Source organism: Balearica regulorum, chromosome 8 (assembly GCF_011004875.1).
Source record: "Balearica regulorum gibbericeps isolate bBalReg1 chromosome 8, bBalReg1.pri, whole genome shotgun sequence".
Taxonomy (NCBI): Eukaryota; Metazoa; Chordata; class Aves; order Gruiformes; family Gruidae; genus Balearica; species Balearica regulorum.
The window spans coordinates 3,074,064-3,092,307 of NC_046191.1; the positions used below are offsets into that span (position 1 = coordinate 3,074,064).

The following is an 18,244-nucleotide window of genomic DNA, read 5'->3' on the forward strand; positions in this document are numbered from 1 at the left end:
CGACGACAGCCTTCCCGTCGAGCTGCGGATCACCGCACCGTGAGCTGCCGGAGGATGCGGATGCTGCGCTGCCGGGCGCTGCGTGGGGAGAGGGGGAGTGAGGTGCTCGGTCCTGGCGTGGTCTGCACAGCACCCAGCACCTCCGCAGCCTGGCGCTTTGCAGGGGCTGGGCCCCGTGTCCCTGTGGCCAGCAGCAGGATGTCACCACGGGCCCTCATGGGCCTTGAGTGACTGCCCGACACAAGCAGGAGACCCAGCCGATGCCCCCAGAAGGGTGGTTTGGGCAGGCCAGTGTTGGCAAAGCCACAAAGAAGATGCATTTTGTTATTATAGCTCTAGTTCTCAAAAGAAAAATAACATTCCAGAAATTTGGATTACAGCTGTTATAGACCCTTTTTCTCCCAAGTGTCTCCCACTGAAGAAAACAGGCTAGTAGCTGACACCTGTGTTCAGCCTTAAAAAGAGAAGCTGGAATGTTTTTCTACCTTGGTGGTACATGGACTTAGAGCAAACTGGAAAAGACTCTGCAGATACAAGTGAGATGTCTGTTCTCATTTCCTCCTGGGCAGGAAAGGTACAACCTACCATGGAGAGCTAGCCTCTGTTCCCACCTAAAAAACTGGCTAATCAAACTCTTCTAGCAGCAAGAGGATCAGCAAAGAAAAAAAAGTTCCACTGTCTTTTTGTGTCATGTTTAACTAGACCCTACCTGCAGCAAAAGCAAGTCTTGTCACGTGCAATGATTTCTCAGCTAAATACTTCTTTCAGTTTAAACCATTCCTTTCCTAAAAAGCAGAAAGAGTACCATGTGGATTCCCGCCACATCTTACAAGACTGAGTTTCTAAACAAAAGAAATGCAAATAATGGAGTGCTTGCTTTGTACTGTCTCCTGTACACATAGAGCATCTCCTTATTTCCCAGCTCCTCCTTAGAGATGTAGCTAGCAACTTCTCATGGACCCACACATTGCCTGAGGCAGCATTTACAGAGCTCAGTCTTGTTTGCTAGAAACTACCAATATTTGTGGGGCCTCTTAATACAACTTCTACTAGTTTTAGACAATTCTGAAAATGAAAATAGTATCTGCTGTACTTGCTAAGACCAAAAAAAAAAAACCCAAACCTAAAAGATCACCAGTAAACCTGCCTGAGCACCAATTGCTGAAGCGTGTAAATCCCAGCCAGCCTCTAGCAGAGCTCTCATTTTGTAACTGACATTTACTTGCCCAGTGTATGGTTACAGCAGAGTAACAGCAGAGCACAAGAGTTGCTGGTAGATAAATATAGCTTTTCAAGACTACTTGCTGCCCTTGCAGATGAGGTCACATACATTTAATGTCTATTTTAAACTCAGACACTTTTCAAGCATCCAGTGGCCAGGGTCATCATTTTTTTTCCACATTAACAGATATTTAGAGGAACCAGAAAAATGTAATAGGCTGAATATTTTTAGTACCTCAAAGGTGGTTTTCATTGCTATTGCAGCCTAAGCTTGGTGGACTTCAGTCTCTGTATTTCAGCTACCCTAGAAATAATTAATTGCTGTTAACAGTCAAGAGCCCAAGACAAACTTTCATTTTCCTCAAATAATGTTATTTCTTTATCACATATAAAAAGGCAGACTTTATTTTATATAAAAGAGTACAAAACCAGTCAGTAATTACTCAGAACTGTGTGAGATGAGTATTATCATCAAATAACAAAAAAAAAAAAATTTAAAAAGGGAAAGAACCAAATCCTTTATCAGGTGGCAAAGTAAAATCATGAACCCCACCCCTTTATACTTCTCACATCAAAACCACAGGAATGTTGAATTAGGAATCCATCAGATCCATTTAACAAAGTACATTTCTCTTCAGTGAAGCAGTCCCAGCATGTGATGGCACTACGTTACATGTTACAGGAAACAAGAGCAGATTTCTGGAAACTAGCCTTTATAAAACACAATTACATTATGACTGTCTGCTATATTACTGAACAGCACTAATTATTATAGTGTCTCAATGTTTTTGTGCCGATGTATTTCATTAGACTGTATGTGATGAATACTCTGCCAGTGGATTTTATATACTTACAGTTACTCCGTCCCTAAGCTATCACTATACATGTTTCTTAAAAGCCCTTAACAGAAGCATGATACCAGAAATAAGTAAGTACTTAGGTGATTCACTGGCTTTAACAAATCAAACTCAGCAAAGTATAAATGTATGCCAGCTTTTTGAGGAGGACAAGACTATAAATTCTCTAGAAGTTGCCAAAAAAATTCCTGGTTTAATCTGAATGCTACCAAGAAGCAGCTCTCTAACTAGAATGTTTAACGTAAGAGGGAATGCACACAATTATAAAGCCATTCTTCCTGCTCGTTCAGCGGCATCACATGCTGAGAAACCTGTATACAAGAGAGAAAACAGAAGTGAAAACAGTTGTTTATTGAAGAACCACATGTATGTTACCTAAAGTGCTGTGTAAGCAAAATGAACTGTTTCAGTACTTGTATCACTAACGTTAAATGACAAACATTCAGCATCTATGACGAGAGCTGGTATTCAGAACTTACTATTAAATTTAATTGCATGACAGCAAAATAACCAGAAGGGGCACTGAGCCTACAGTTTGTAGTGAATAAAGCTGAAATTAAAATTAATAAAACACCTTACAGGATCAGGCTATAGATAGCTAAAGTGTCAGCAGCAATATCAGAATAGGCCCCAACCCTGCCCATGTCATGGGACTGTGTCTGCTTACAATGGGTTTGAATGCATCCACACCAGAAAGCTGTGAGATATAAAATAGTTTGGATGCCTCTTCTTTTAAAGAAAGGGACCATACTTTTAGAATAATAAAACCTGGATTTTCTTCATAAATGAAGAAAAATATCGTCTGCATTTGTAATGCATTTTCAGTCTCATTCTATCCCTTAGAACCCTCATTAGAATTTTCACTAAAGACCACTAAAGCAGTGGAATAGGGATCAGCAGATGAAATTGCCTTGTGGCTAAACATGATCCATAAGCCAAGTTTAGCAAAAATTAGCCACCTGCAAATCACACTGTGCATAAAGAGTGCAAGACATGTATTTTTGTTTCTGACTAGCACATGCTTGGTCTGTTTCTCACAGGCGTCTATATATCTGATTAAAATTTGCTAAGTAAAAAAAAGAAAATACAGCCTTAGAAAAGAATATTAAAATATTAGTAAATGGTACATGTATTGAATGGACAACAAACAGGCACACGTGAAAAGCTGAACAGCTATGGACTTTTACAGCATTCTGCACAGGGAAAGGTGGATACATCAAGTACATGCTCAGCTTTGAATTATCAAGAACTATAGCTGATCTGCACTGGTGATGAAGATGCCATTATCCACATGCTCATTACCACGACAGAAGACCTGCTAAAGGAAACTGTAAAGATGCCACATGATTTTTTTCATTTTGCTTAGATTTTAAGTTGGTTAAAGAATAAAAATCTTACCATCATGGATTTTGGTGCCACTTCCACAGCAAAAATAGGAAGTCCCCTATTGCTGAGGCAGTTCTTACTCTGCTCATTGTTGACATGAATAATCACTTTGTTTTCAGACTGCAAGTGAAAAAAACATGAAGGAACCCATTAGTCTTCATGGTTAAGTGGCTGCTCTTTATTGTAACAACTACACATTCCTTACTTCCTCTGACTTTGCTGTTTTATAGGATAGAAACTTTTTAAGGATGCTGATGTCTATTCTCTTTGAAGAGTAACAATTTCAAATGTACCTTGGCATCATCAGAGCCCAGATCCATTGTCAAAAGTCATTTAAGACTCCTTGAAATAACTGAAGCACTTATGAAGATGCAACTTGGGAACACCGTGTAGTGAGACAACTATTTGCCACAGAACATTAAAGATTCTAACAGCTTACATACTTTCAAAAGGTGACTGGACAAATTCATATTAGATTTTAAGTACAAAGAAAATATTTCTGTCTCAACTAGTACTTGAACTGCAAATCACTAGAGGTGAGGACAGTGATCTGGAGAAGCGTCACAGGATGCTTGCCCAATTTTTGTATTTGCAACATCCCCTACAGGCCATTTCTGAAGGCTTCATTAATAGGAATTTAAAAAAAATATTTGACAAAATCAATATGAGTATAATCACTTAGAGAACAGATGTTCTTGCTAAAGCTATTCAAGAAGGATTCAATATACAAAACTGAAAGTTTGGGTAACATAAAATTCTTTAACCACCAGTTTATCCCAGGCAATATTCAGACACAAGACCTAAGGACATACTGTCATACCCAGCTATTCACTTGTCTCTAGATAAATCTCAATTTGAGAGAGATGCTGGGAAATGTTTGGTTCTTAGACAGTGCTATCCAACAATCTCTCTGTATTGAGAAATGGAATAGAAACACAGTGACTTTACACTAGCAGCCTTACGCAGCAAAGAAGATACTAATAGACTGGTAAAAAAAACCCTATATCTGATGCTCACAGTACAAAGGGTTTGTGGACAGAGTGTAAATATGGTAATTCTTGAAATATGGTTTTGTTGCAGAAGTGTAAACACAATCTAGTGTTAAGCTGCTTATTACTTTGATCTAGCTGCTCTGGCATCCCTTTGGTGAAGTACTCATTTCTACATGGCAGTGAGATAAAGGCAAACAAAAGAATTCTCTATACAGGGAGATGCTTATGGCAACAGGAACAAGGTCACAGACATTTACCTATCACAGAGGATACGTTATAGTAAGTTTGTGCTTTGGATGACAGGAAGTGCCTCATTAACTATTTATTTTGGCACATAAACAAGCAGACAATAGCCTTGGTACTTAGTCCCTAAGAAATTTGAGGCTTGTATGCAAGGTCTTTTCATCTCCCCAGCTCACACCCTGACTAGGGAAGGTTAGAAGACTGACACCTTTCTCTACCCAGTGATTAAATACATATGCAAGACTAAAATGGCATCCCTCAGGAACTATCATTCCCTTAATTTAATTACAGAAATAACAAAGAAACAGTTATTTTCATTGAAATAATCAGTACAATAACAGAAGATATAATCAGACTGCTTGCACTGTGGGAAGCTTAGAAGACAGATGAATAAAACTGCATTTTTATTATTTCTTTCCAGGCATTCACAATACAAAAAAGCCTTCAGTCTACAAATTCTAATGAGATTTTCAGGGAAGTGCAACAACTTGCTTTAAGGCAGAACTGAGGTATTTATGGAACCAAATGGTATAAATGGCAGTGGTCAGTGATTTTAATCAGACAGCATCCAGTTGCCTCAGTACAGACCTCATCTCCTTCTCTGACATATCCCCAAACATATAAATAACTCCAGTATATCTACCCTAAAGGGCGAAGTGCAGATCTAAACCTGTAGTTCCAAGGAGCCTCAGCATTCAGTCCTAATATTAGTCCACCAACCCACCCCCTTTTGCATGTTTGTCCATTTAAAAATAAACTTCTTGCTGTGATCTTTAAAGATTTAAAGCATCTTAAGTTTAGCATTTTACTGCACTGTATTTATTTACTCAGAGTTCCTGGTATAAATTAAACTGAGAATGAACAGCACATTCATTAGGATCTACGCAAAAAGGTTTAAAATCTCTGCTTCTCACCAATCACTTTTTGCTTGGATTTACAATTTTAGCCTGGATTAGTAATAAAGCAGACCTGTAAAACTAGCCAGTTAACAATTCATCCATAATAAACTTCTAAAACCACAATCAATGCAAATCACTGCTCTTTTACTTTCCTATACACACTGAAAAGATTAAATAATGCTGTAGTCATTGCTCTTTCTGTAATTTTTATTTCCTGTTCTTAGTATTTGTTTTCTGGTATTACAAACATAATATGTCTCCAATAATTATCAAAATATTGAAAAATTGGAATGTGAACACAAACAAATATTTGGATTGTATGTGATATTAAAAACTGCTGGCCTCATTATAATAAGCTGTCCCTTCTAAGAGCACTGATCCAGACTTTTTTGAAGTCTGAGTCATATGTCAAAAAGAGATTTACATCAGGCACTTTTTTTTATTATTATATTAAATGAACTAGATTAGATACAGAAACGATATCAGAAAGAACATGTAATTCTCAAAAATGATGCAAGGAGGGAAGAACAACAATAATAATAGAAATTAACACAAAGTACCTTACAGAAGTCTCATGCCATACCTTATTTTCAATAACAGAAGTGATTCTCCTGCCTGCTTTGTAGGTATAGATGATTATGTTTTCACAGCCATCCATTACTTTGGCCTCTCCTTTATTAACAACAGACTTGCAAATAGCCCTGTTGAGTTGCCAGCTGCCTGCCTCTAGATATATGGCTTTAATTCTCGGTTTGCATTTTTCTGCATAGATGTCAATGACAAAGGGGCATGCCTGCAATGGAGAAAAGGAATTTTATCATCACTTTATCTGTAGTTTTTCCGCTCCAATTTTTATCTACAGCTCCTAAGTATTTTCATATATGCTCTGAAGTTGAATTATCCAAATACAGGTATGTCACTGAATACTAAATATCCAAAACCTGAGAGCTGTGGCAATCTTTTAAACCATATGAAAGCTCAGTACAAATGAATGTTTTCATGCCATTCACAGTACACTTGGATATGCAGTTTGGCACATTTGGGTCCAACATAGCAAACCCTTCCTTGGATAGCAAAACATACAGGAATTAAGATGAAGCCTGAATGTATTTCAGTGTCTGAAATAAACCTCTCTCCTTTACCTGTCACACTCTTGCTGTTTGTGCCACTTCATACAGATTTAAAATATCTGCAATGTTGCATTAAGCACTCTGCTCTTAACAGCATCTTGGCTAAGATCAGTACATGTAACAACCAGGAGTTTGCATTTTCTTAGACTCAGTAATAGCACCTCAGTTTCTTTCAAATGGCTATTGGAATCCACTAGGATTTCTCAGTTCTGCCTTTAATTTGTTAGAGGCTCAATGCTCCTGAAATATCAATCCCTGAAATCGCCTGACATTGAGGAATTAAAGGGTTAAGTTACAGACACAAGTTAAATAGATATACATTTTTAGAAGAACAACTAAAGCATTTGGAGAGCTATGTTGTCCTTTGGAAAGGAAAGACTACAGCCATAAACCACAGCCAGGAGAAGGCACAAAATACCTATAAGAAATTTCCAATTTGATAAAAACCTCCCCAAAATTCTTCTTTCCTAGAGGATAGCTCCCTCTTGCGTCTGAAACGCAGAAAGACAGTTTTGTAGTTGCTCTGCTAACTGTACTCGCAGGAAAAGGAGAAAGTGCTACTCATTAAGAAATCATTCACCATGATCTCAATATTTTCACTGAGAGACAACTGAAGTCTGTCTACCATAATAAGTATTTTTGGTTCTGTATATTTGTTTCACACACATGTATTTTTATACGGCGATTAAACTGGTCCAATTTAGTTTAACCAAAGTTAAAGAAATAATATAATCAGATTAAGACCCCCTCAAAAAAATAATCGGCTTTCCCTGGAAAAGTTCAATTATGAAGTTATCTGCATATTTAATGTTTGCTTTAATTTTTCATAATTTCTTTTCTATTCATTAAAGATATTATCTTTCTTTAGTGAGAACTGTTAACACCAGCACCAATACTGTTTCTGGAAAAAAAAAAAGTAAAAAAAAAAATCTATAAGCACACAGAAACATCAGAGAAATAATCCTTGGTCCTGTCAAGTACCCAGTGTGCAACCAGAAGCCCTTTCATTAAAATTTTATGTTGAACGCTTTCAGACACTGTTGTGAAAGTCGACAGAAATAGCTGTCTGAAAAATTATGAATTCTGAATCATGTTATCTTCTCCTTATCCACTTCTGTTGTGTTCTTGGGCCAGGAAAGTGACTTTTTTAAGCAGAGCAAGTCCTGCATTTTGTAGGTTTGCTGACAGGTCACAGTTTACCACCACTGTCTTCTTATCACTTCCCACCAGCAAGGTGCGTGAATTCTTTCAATGGGTATAACCCAAGATTCCTTCCTCTACAACCCTACAAAATACTGGCTTTCTCTAAAGCAAAAGGCAAATTTCCTCCTTCAACAATGTCAGCATTATCCTAAGAAACAGGATACCATGATGACTGAAAGTCATAGTGTAAACCTTGTATTAACAGTGTTTGGACTGCATCACTGACCTGCTGAAATCAATTTATGACAGACAGAAACAGTACTGCAATTAAACATGTGCAGCAAGTTGTATGTGAAGCAGTTATTCTTCCTATACGGCTATCATACCTCTGTCATTTCTAATGCTTTATTGTAGCCCAGAGACAATAAAGTGACCCAAAGGTCACTAGGATCCCCTTCACGGTCATTGGCTTCCATGAGATTCAAATCCATAAATCCTTGTCTTGTTAGTTCATTCTTCTTCATATCAAAATTCTCTGTTTAAAAAGAAATTTAAGGTAGCACTTAAACATCTGTTCTCTCTACAAACACCCCTTATCCTTCCAAAGTCAAACTCCCAGTTATGTTAACAAGGTTTAAAAGATGGAGCCATCTTGCAGCCTCAGGCTCTCCAAATATTATTTGGGAAAGAATGGTCTTGACCAGGTATGTGCTCTTTGCAGAGCTTCCCTGTGGATTTGAGATAATGACTGGAAACAGCTGGCCCTTTGTATAACCCAAAAGAGGGTGAGATTTCAAAACAGAAAGAGTCCATATTGATTCGTCTTTTTTCTTTTTGCTAGCAGTATTTGTTGCCGTTGAGATTTGCACTATGGGATATATTAAGAATGGGAAATGAAAGTCTGCTGGGGCCAGCACCCTTAGTGCTTGAGGTCCTTGATATAGAAGTGATTTACTTAGTTCCTAAAAAGCAATAAAATGCCACTAATCCTAACACCCCTCTCTTGATAGAATATCACAGATCGACCATTCTAATGTCAGCAAACACATAATTGAAATGTCCTTGTGTCAGAGATTTTTAAAAATGGTTTTCTCATCTTCATAACAATGCTAAATCTTTACTATATATTATTAAAAAGGGATTACCAATTTAATAAATCTATCTAAGGGTACAGATGCTATAATAAATGGTTTGAACTTTGGTGTCAAGATTTATGATATTCGTCTGAACCCTTCAACTGATTAATGACCTGGTAAAACATTCACCATATTCTCTTCTTTCCTCTTACACACTTCACACACACATACACCGCTCCTACTCATGCTAATACAAGCGCACAGAGGCATAACACCGACAAAGTCATAAAGTGCGGAACTGCATGCACAGGCAGGAGAGGGACAAGAAACTCATATATAGGAAAGTATTTTTGTCCAATATCTTAGAGTGTTTTGGGGAAAATTAATTAGCAGGACTTGCCAGATCTAAAGTATTTTGGCCCAAATTAAGCAATGTGTCATTGCCTACAAAGGAATTATATGAAACATGACATGGGCTAGCATACAATGATAAGCCATATTGGCATGTCAGACATGAGTGCAGAAAAAAACATATTTCTTATAGAAACTTCTAGTTTTCATACAATGGCTTCTAAATTTCCAGTTTGTTCACTCACTGCAGCTGAACTGCTGATGCTTTGCAACCACTGCTTTCATGCGCTGTATTATTAGAGCAGCCTACAGTCACTGGCGGTTGTGTTCTCCTAGCCCCGTTATGAGGTAAATATGTGCATTCTCAAGGCCTTTGCAAGCTTAAAGCAATGCCACAGAATTCCTTTTTTTTTTTTTTTAATTGACATTTGTGGCCCAACACTGCTCCTGCAAGCTGGCAAGATGTCCCCTAACATTGAGGAGATGTATCAGCAGACAGAAACCAAAGCACAGCTGAAAGAGTCTGAACTATCTGTCAGCTTCCTCCTCTCACTGACAGAAGTCTCAGAATCTCACAGCTGTCATATAGCACAATATGGACAAACTGATACACCATACGTGAACCTTCAAAAGACAGATTTTTAATGAAAAACTGCTTACATCTGAAAAAAATATATAGTTACAGTAGGCGTTTTCTAAACAATCATCATAAGCTCTAGATGCCATTTTTAAAGCATTGTATACACACTAATTAAATGTCTCTCTCAACACTTCACGTGTTCTTGGTATAGCCTACAAAATATTCAGTTCTTCTATACTATATACATAGTAGGATGCTATAAACAACAGCTTGCAAGTAGATTGATAGCCCTAATTAGTTGTATCAAGCACAGTAATAAACTTACCCTTACATACAGCCCATGCTTCCTCATCGCATTTCTCACCACTAGTTCTCAGTTCAAAGAAATTGTATTCCTCCAAACTCAGAAGGCCATTTCCATCCAAATCAATTGTTTCAAATATATCCAATAAAGCAGCTCTAAAAGAGGAAAAAGGCAAAACTATTTCCTAATGCTTCTGGTTCCTTTACTGTCTCATAATATTGTCGATAACTATTCAGTCTATTTGAGAATATTCTATGCAAACAGTATTTTAGTAACATACAGCTTTTAAGAATCTAGATGTTATTTGGAGCATACACTTTTGCAATAGTTACCATGCCTATTTGGGAATATGACTCACCGGAACTCTTTGGTCAGAGCCAGTTCTCCATCTTCACCTCTATACACCAGTTTTGCTTCTGCAGTAATTTGTGGTTTTACTTTCTTCAACCTACAGCCTGTTGTGAATGGGAGTAGCCAGTAAACTCCCGATCCAAGCTCCCCTTTCCATCCAAACATCTACTCTTAAAGGAAGACAGACAAGCCTGTAAGTTACTTCTCAAATGACACCTTTCTTTATTACTAGTAATATTCATACAAAAGTGATTCATTACTTGAAAACACTGGTAAAGCTAGGTTCTTTCCTTAAAGAAAACATGTCTACAGTGAGATGCTGTGTGATGCCATTTTAAAGACACAAAAACTAGTGAATCTCTTAGTTATGATAAAAGTTAGAAAAACATACAGAATAAGAGATGCGGGGAGAATAGTCATTACTGGAAATGTCTAATAGCAGTCCTACCATTTTTCAGATTTGTAACATGCTTTAATTGTTGAACGTTAAAACAAAAGCAGACAGAAGCAGGCTGACAAAACCTACCAAGTTTTTCATTTCCTCCCTGATTTATCAGCTTTGTTCAAACTAGCAACAAAAACTTCCTATGTAAAAAGTCGCAAGTGAATTAGGGTTTAAGAAGCAAGCCAAGTTCCCTGTGGCTTGGAAGGGAAAGTAACTTAATGCTGCCGTTTCTCCTCCCTTACTTCTGCCACAGGATAAGCACATTCTGTGCGCTGTGAAGTTCAAAATCCTATATATGGCAAGCAGAAAGAAAATTAAAGGAAATTTTAACAAATATTAACTTTGAATTTTTGGTTTTGAAGATGCAGAAATACAAGTGAGTTTCCACAGAGCAGATACAGATTACCAGCAGGTCAGCAATACTCAGCAACACTTGCCAACACACCGCATGATAGTATGGTCCTCCCAGGAATTTCGTTAAATTTCCGTATGAGTAGCTTGCAATTTGACCCATCCAAAGGGCATAACTAAGAGAGCATTAACTTAACTCACACAAGTTCTGTCAATTTTGAAAGAGAACATGCACAGAACAAGTGGTGTTCTCTCCTCTAGTCTGATTAGGTGCAGTTTGAATTCCTTTCAAACACATGGGAACTCACCCATGCAGCATTAACACATACACTAAAGATTTAACAATTAAAACAGGAATACAACAGAAATATCTAACCTCTTTGTTTTGTTGTTCAGTAAAGCTCACAAGCTGTAGATTTTCTTGGGTTTCATTTTCCTTCAGAATATACAAAGCTGTATCCACTGACAAGCAATGACAAGATTTTCCTAAAAAGAAAAACATTCCCAACACAAATGCTTAATAATGGGAGAAAATTGTGCTTTTTTGAACCCCAAAGTAAGTATTTCCATGGTATTTATAATACTGATCCCTGTTAACGTAAGATGGAAAAAAAGAATCCATTATATGCAATCAGGACTTCCTTCCTATATAGGCCGATCAGATAAATTGTTCCAAGTCTTGTGATTGTCTTACAGATGATGATTGCTATTACTAGTTCTAATATTAAAACCTTTTAGCACTGCAAATAGTGCTAAGATTGGAATTTTGAAACAAGAAACTTCACAAATCTATGGCCAAAAATAATCTAAGGAGTTGGCTGACTAAAGAGAAAGATAATGGACTTAAGCTGATTTTCATTGCCCAGGCAGTGAGCACAAAATGACTAAGCAGAAAATATGGTGTGACAAGTTAAGTTATATTTTTAATAGGAGTCTGTCAACAGAGAAAAGTATTGCTATATTGCAAAGTATTGCAAGTGAGAAAGGGACAGATGTATCAGCAGGAGAAGAGAAAATATTTTTAATAGAGGAAAATTCTCCAAAGAAATACAAATACACTTACCTTCTACCTGACGAACGTTTAAAGGCTTAATGGTAATGCATACTGTAGACCTTTGAGGTAAGTGCAACTTGTACTTGTGACTAATGATTTCACCATCTTCTTCTAAGTAGAAGCATCCTTTGGATTGTGCACATTGCCATTCCTGGAAATCAAGCAAATATTGGAAGTTGCCTTAATTTTTGATCAAGATAAAAGCACCTTCTCTGAAATATATTAATTTGATGATTTAATAAATTCTGCATAAAATACACCACAAGATACAGCACTGATCATCTACCTTTTTTTAAAATTAATTTTCTCAAATAGTTCTTTTTGTAGTCAATTTTTGCAGAGCAGTTAGTAACATTGCTTCACTTGTGAAAATACTTGAAAAACATACAGATTATCGCAATGCTCAAGTGGCTGAAATGAAATTTGAATTGCCATGAAGAATCAAACTGAATTCATTAAATTGTCTGAACCGTGTGATTTACCACTGAAACATTGAAATTTTTCTACATAGGTTCCATCAGGCCAATCAAGAAAAGAACCTAATTGATTAGCTGAACAATGAGGAGTTATTTGCTGACACAAATCACAAACACAAGTACTGATCAAATTCAGTGATTCTTCTTGACTTCTGTCAAAGGTAATGGAAAGACATAAACTGAGAACTGCTGTGTTTGTGAATAATATGGTTTCTAGAGAAGCCATGATTTTGCTGAGATGCTAAAAGCTACGTGTTGGTGTTTTTTTAAACAGCAGGTCTCAATTTTCAATTTCAAGTATCATGTGAAAGATATTTCTTTAGCAAAAGAAAAATAAAGTCCTTCTAGACATATTGTATGCCTTGAGGAACAGAAGACATTCTTGATTTGAGTGCCACATTTCATTTCTCCTCTTAAAGAACCAGTGCATTCGCACTCAGCTGATGGTACCTTACAGTCAATGACCTAAAGGTGTCAGGCAAGAACTGGACTTTGCTGGTGCACGTAGACCGAGAAGGCCAAGTATCACACTTAATACGCACAGCTCTGATCCTGAATTTAGATTTCTCTATTCAGAGCTCTACATTTCTTAAGAATATAATTTACTTGAGGACTCATGGATTTAAAAGCCTTCAGTCCTGTGCCATAGTTTTGCCACTGATTTCTGTGGGATCAGGATCAACTCCTCTATGCTTAACATTTCTCATTCAAACATTACCAAATTCATCTTCATTATGCTCCTTTGTGCTTTAAGAACGTTTACAGATTAATCAAAACAAAGACAGATGTAGTGTGAGCAAACCCACCAGCTGCATTGGCATAGAAAGACTGCAGAATCTAGTACTATCTCTCTGCCTCCGAATCACTCTTATTTTATCAGTTTCACCCAAATAGCATAAACTCAGCTATGAAAAGAATCTTCACACTAAAGGAATAAAAATATATCATCCTCAAAACATTAATGTGTATAAATACTGAGGATTCCAAATTTTACATACCTGGAAACTATCTTAATCTCAAATTACTTCTTATTATGGTAAGACTACCCTGTCCTATCCAAGATGTTCATCTAAAAGCAACAACTATTTCATCCTGAGTACCCCAATAGTTCTGGTAGCATAATGCATCATACCAATTTTAGATGTCAAATTCTGCTGATTATATTTGCATACAGCTGACAATATGGAGTACTTTTAAGTACAAATACTATATTCTTTGCAACTCACTTTGTGCTGTTCTTTGGAGGTTTGGGATTTTTAAAGAAAATTCAGACTTTGCTAAAGAACTTCTAAGAGACTTAAAAGTAAACACACTTCTTCAGAGCACAAGCTATCAAAACCACAAAGATCAATTAAGCTATATAAAAGAAAGTGGGACATCCAATCTCTGATGAAAACTAATATCCAAGTCCCTCCCCTCCCATAACTTTTCCAGTTAAGGTAACATACTGGATCTGGGACCTTTGTGGAAACCCATCTTCTCTGCCATCAGAGACGCAGAGGAAACAGCATGCTGTTAGAGGAACAACAATCTCATCTCACCAGGTACATCTACACCATGAAATAAAGGATGGCAAGAAGCAAGGTGAAGCATTCAACACCCCATCATCCATACTGCTTAGCTGTTAGCTCATTCCATGGCTCTGTTTCAGATGACAACAACTAGCGCTCTTCAAGAAAATGCGTTCAAAGTATTTTTCACTTCAGGCACCACTTTCAAAAAGGAATATTGATGTAACTACACTGGATGTGGCTTTCTGTGACCTACACAGTCAACATCATCCCATCAGGTTTTACAACCTTGCACACTCCATGCCGTGACCTACCCCATGGCTTGTAACATGCACTCTTGGTTGGGATGAAGAGACATAAGGTTATGAATGGCATCGGAAAATATAATTTCTAAAACCCACACCACTGCCATGTGGGTTCTAGGAAAAAAAAGCAAGCCAAGTGCCATTTAAAGTGGACACAATCTGCCTGAGAGGGTGCTAGGCCTAAGTCTTGTGGACATGAAGCTGCCTGTGATACCTGGTCCACAGAGTCAGAGATTAGTCCCTGGCTACCTTTTACATAGTGGTACAGACCTAATTAACAAGGTCATCTAAAAATTTTATACTGATTTTATCAAAGAGACTATAGATTTCTAGTGACAGGATAAGCAAAAGAGGTCCAATCACAAAGAATAATTAGCAAAGAAGTCAGAGACAAAAGTTACTGGGGCTTAATGGTGAGAGTTAAATGTTAAGCAAGAGATAGGGTTCTCTCAGTCAAACAAGTGGATAATGGGAGTTGATATTAACATTAGAGTCAACATAAACCAGTGCTAGAATTCAAATATGTAGGGTTTTTTCTGTTAAATCATTCTAGTACTATTCCATTCTCTGTTTATTGCAATACTTGTATGACTCCTAACTTCATTTTAAGTCCGTATGTAGTAGGTTGAGATTTTTCCTTAAAACTTGACACAGCTGAGGTAACTGGTTGTTAGCTCACTTAGTCTCTAAGCCTAATACCTTACAAAACTGTTTGAAAAATTAATGACATTTCAAAAAGATCAAAGTCAAAAAGTCTGCTAATGAAGCAACGTATCTGTTCTGAGACATAAAACATAATTTAAACAGCAGTCCAGCTGTGCTATAACTATTCAAAAAGGTCTGGTGACAACTTTCATGTACAAAAATTACTCTAACAACTACATCCTACTCTCCCTTTCTCACTATGGCAGTGGTCTTCATACCATCATCTCACAGATGGAGAGTAGCATTGTCCTGTTTGTTCACCTTCCATTTTTCTGGCTGTTATTTCAGATGAAAGACTACCTTTTTTTGCAGTTTTGCATTCAGACAGACATTGTTACAACAGGGACATCAAACAATCCAAGAACACAGGGAAAATATCTCAAGAAACCATGTCTAGGTTAAGATGTGAGCAACAGTAAGCAAAAGTTTGACCATGCTTTGGGAATCAAATACTAAACTGTTATTCTTGCAGAGAGCGTAAGGTGGTGCTATATTCTCTAAATTATCCATGTCAAATTACAAACAGGTAGGTAAATGTGGGAAGCTAAAAGATTGTTTTCTGTTTTGATTTTAGTATGTCACTTCAGAGCATAACAAAAGCTGTCAAATAATAGCTGACATAGTGGGAAATATTTGTATTAGAAATGTTAATCATGAAGAAGTGTTAGGGACTACCTGCTGCTGCCAGTGCTGGTCACTGCCCAAATCACACATTCCACTGCTATTGCAATTTAGTTACTATTGAAATTTTCCACACACTCGTGCATAATTCCAAATAAAAAGCAATGTTTGTGAGAGGAATTGTTCCTACAATTAAAGCAAAGAGCTTCAGTTCAGTACTTTGTCTTGTACAAACCTGTTCCATATGCACAGAAAAAAGCTTGTAGTTCAACTGCATGAGGCTACTTCATGGACACAAGTGGGACCATGTAACTGTTTCTTTGGGGAAAAAAGACTTGTCTCAGGTATATCTTTTGCTACCCACTGTGTGTACAGGTCTTCCACTGACATCAGTAGAGCAGAATGCAAAGGAGAGAATCCTTCGCAGGGATAATTTAGCTACCCATTGCAGAGAGAAGATTTTAGAACATGATATATTGCTTTCTTTTTTTGTTCATGTCCTTCAATCTTGACTAAGACCAACAAGAAGGGTATTTTGCAGAAATTTAAGATCTCCATTAGCCATGTTTTAATTAATTGTGATTCAACTTCAGTTGAAGCCCAACAGGTCACCATGTTGGTTATGCACATCTGTAGCACTTCTGTAACTGACCATTTTTTTTCTCCCCGAAGTTATTTACATGGCTTTGAACATGTCACAAAATTCCACAGACAAAAAAAAACACATGGAAGAATGTACTATGAACACGTTCCATGTTTTCTAAGGGTTTTTAAATTTAGCTATTCACCATGTTTTGACTTCCACGGTTTTCTTCTGTCAGAAATTTAAAGTTGGCATTGGTCCAACTTCATGATGGCAATATTTTCTTACTGTCCCAAAAAGACAGGTGAACTGCAGAAAAAAAAATTTAAAATTCCAAAGAGAAGATAAATAAGAAAAATCATGGGGTGCTAGATTCTGATCTGCAGCCCAAATGAATCACTGTGTATGTATTCATTATTTTTGACAGAGTTTGCATTGTGCCCTTAATAGTTAGGCTTAAAAAAAATTAGTAGTTCTACTTGCACCTTCTCATGTTTATTGACTGATTTCAGTTTTTATGTGATGCTAATCAATAGTAATCGATATCTGCAGCTGGTTTTTTTCAATCAGTTCTTACTGGCTTGTACAAAGAAAGAAGAATCCAATATCAGGAAACTGTGCAATGGTTTTATATACTACATATCATGTTTGAACAAGGTGAAATTGCAGGTTAAATTGCATGGAGGTCCAGATACCTAAACAGACTGCAAAAAATTCCTTTGAGATTATGTTTTTAAATTTTAATATAGAACAAATGTCACTGTATAGCAATGTCGAAGATATAAAGGACTTCAGAGTTCAATAACAAATACAGAGTTGTTATTTGAAACAAAAATGTAACTCATGAGAACAATCAGTTCAGTTTTCTAGCAGCAGTTACACTATGTGGTCATAACCATTTTTTCCCTTTTATACAGGAGTCTCAAGGTGCACATTTTTAATGTATCCTAGCAGTTTCCAGTTAATGTTTTATATTTCTACAGCTATTATTTTCTGTTGAAAGAAAACTAGTAAAGGTTCAGTCAAGAAAGGGAAAACAAAGGAAAAAGATCAATATTAACACTCTACAAACATTGACTTAGCAAAGTGACTTTGTTGTCTTTCTCCCACAGGAATTTATATTGAATGAGTGATTTATTTAAAAGAAAATACTGATAGAACATATTAGTCTAACAAAAAAAAAAAATCAATATTTTCAGGCTATAGCATGTATTTACAAATTAATGCCCAACAAACTGGATATGCTCACAGATCTGTTATTTATTTCCAATTACCTTTCATATAAAGGTTTATGATACACAATCTTTCAGACTACTTAAGCATTTAAAGTTCTCACCAACCTAATAAATTATTAAATTTTAAATTTCTCAAAAAGTCATTAAACATTTTATCCAACAGTGGTTTCATTTATAAAAAACACACTTTGTTCTATTAAACCTTCACACCTGAAAAATTATTTTCAATAACTAGATGTCAGCAAAACCAACAGTATATAAAAATGTTAATAATAACATGTATGAAGAAACCTCTCAGTAGTTTATAGCTGCCCTTGACAAACTATTAATAAAACATAAGCTAAAAATCAGAGAAAAACGGTTTCTTATTTAAAATGCAATAACATATGTGCCTAGCGGAAAACAGAATAATTTCGATAGGACTA

The 18,244-nt window shown here is 36.6% G+C and overlaps 1 protein-coding gene across 3 annotated transcripts in view; it reads right to left on the reverse strand.

Moving 5' to 3' along the window:
* Positions 1 to 1,592: 1,592 nt before the first annotated feature.
* The window catches only part of EFCAB7 (EF-hand calcium binding domain 7), a 28,529-nt gene continuing 11,877 nt past the window's right edge, over positions 1,593 to 18,244 (reverse strand). For all 3 annotated transcript variants that reach the window (XM_075759223.1, XM_075759224.1, XM_010309451.2), the window contains 8 exons: positions 12,393 to 12,534; positions 11,706 to 11,815; positions 10,541 to 10,698; positions 10,204 to 10,337; positions 8,258 to 8,406; positions 6,182 to 6,391; positions 3,477 to 3,584; positions 1,593 to 2,389 (listed from right to left, as the gene is read on the reverse strand). In XM_075759223.1, the coding sequence (XP_075615338.1) occupies positions 2,315 to 2,389; positions 3,477 to 3,584; positions 6,182 to 6,391; positions 8,258 to 8,406; positions 10,204 to 10,337; positions 10,541 to 10,698; positions 11,706 to 11,815; positions 12,393 to 12,534 (1,086 nt within the window). In that variant the 3' untranslated portion in view covers positions 1,593 to 2,314. The remainder of the gene's footprint in view (positions 2,390 to 3,476; positions 3,585 to 6,181; positions 6,392 to 8,257; positions 8,407 to 10,203; positions 10,338 to 10,540; positions 10,699 to 11,705; positions 11,816 to 12,392; positions 12,535 to 18,244) is intronic.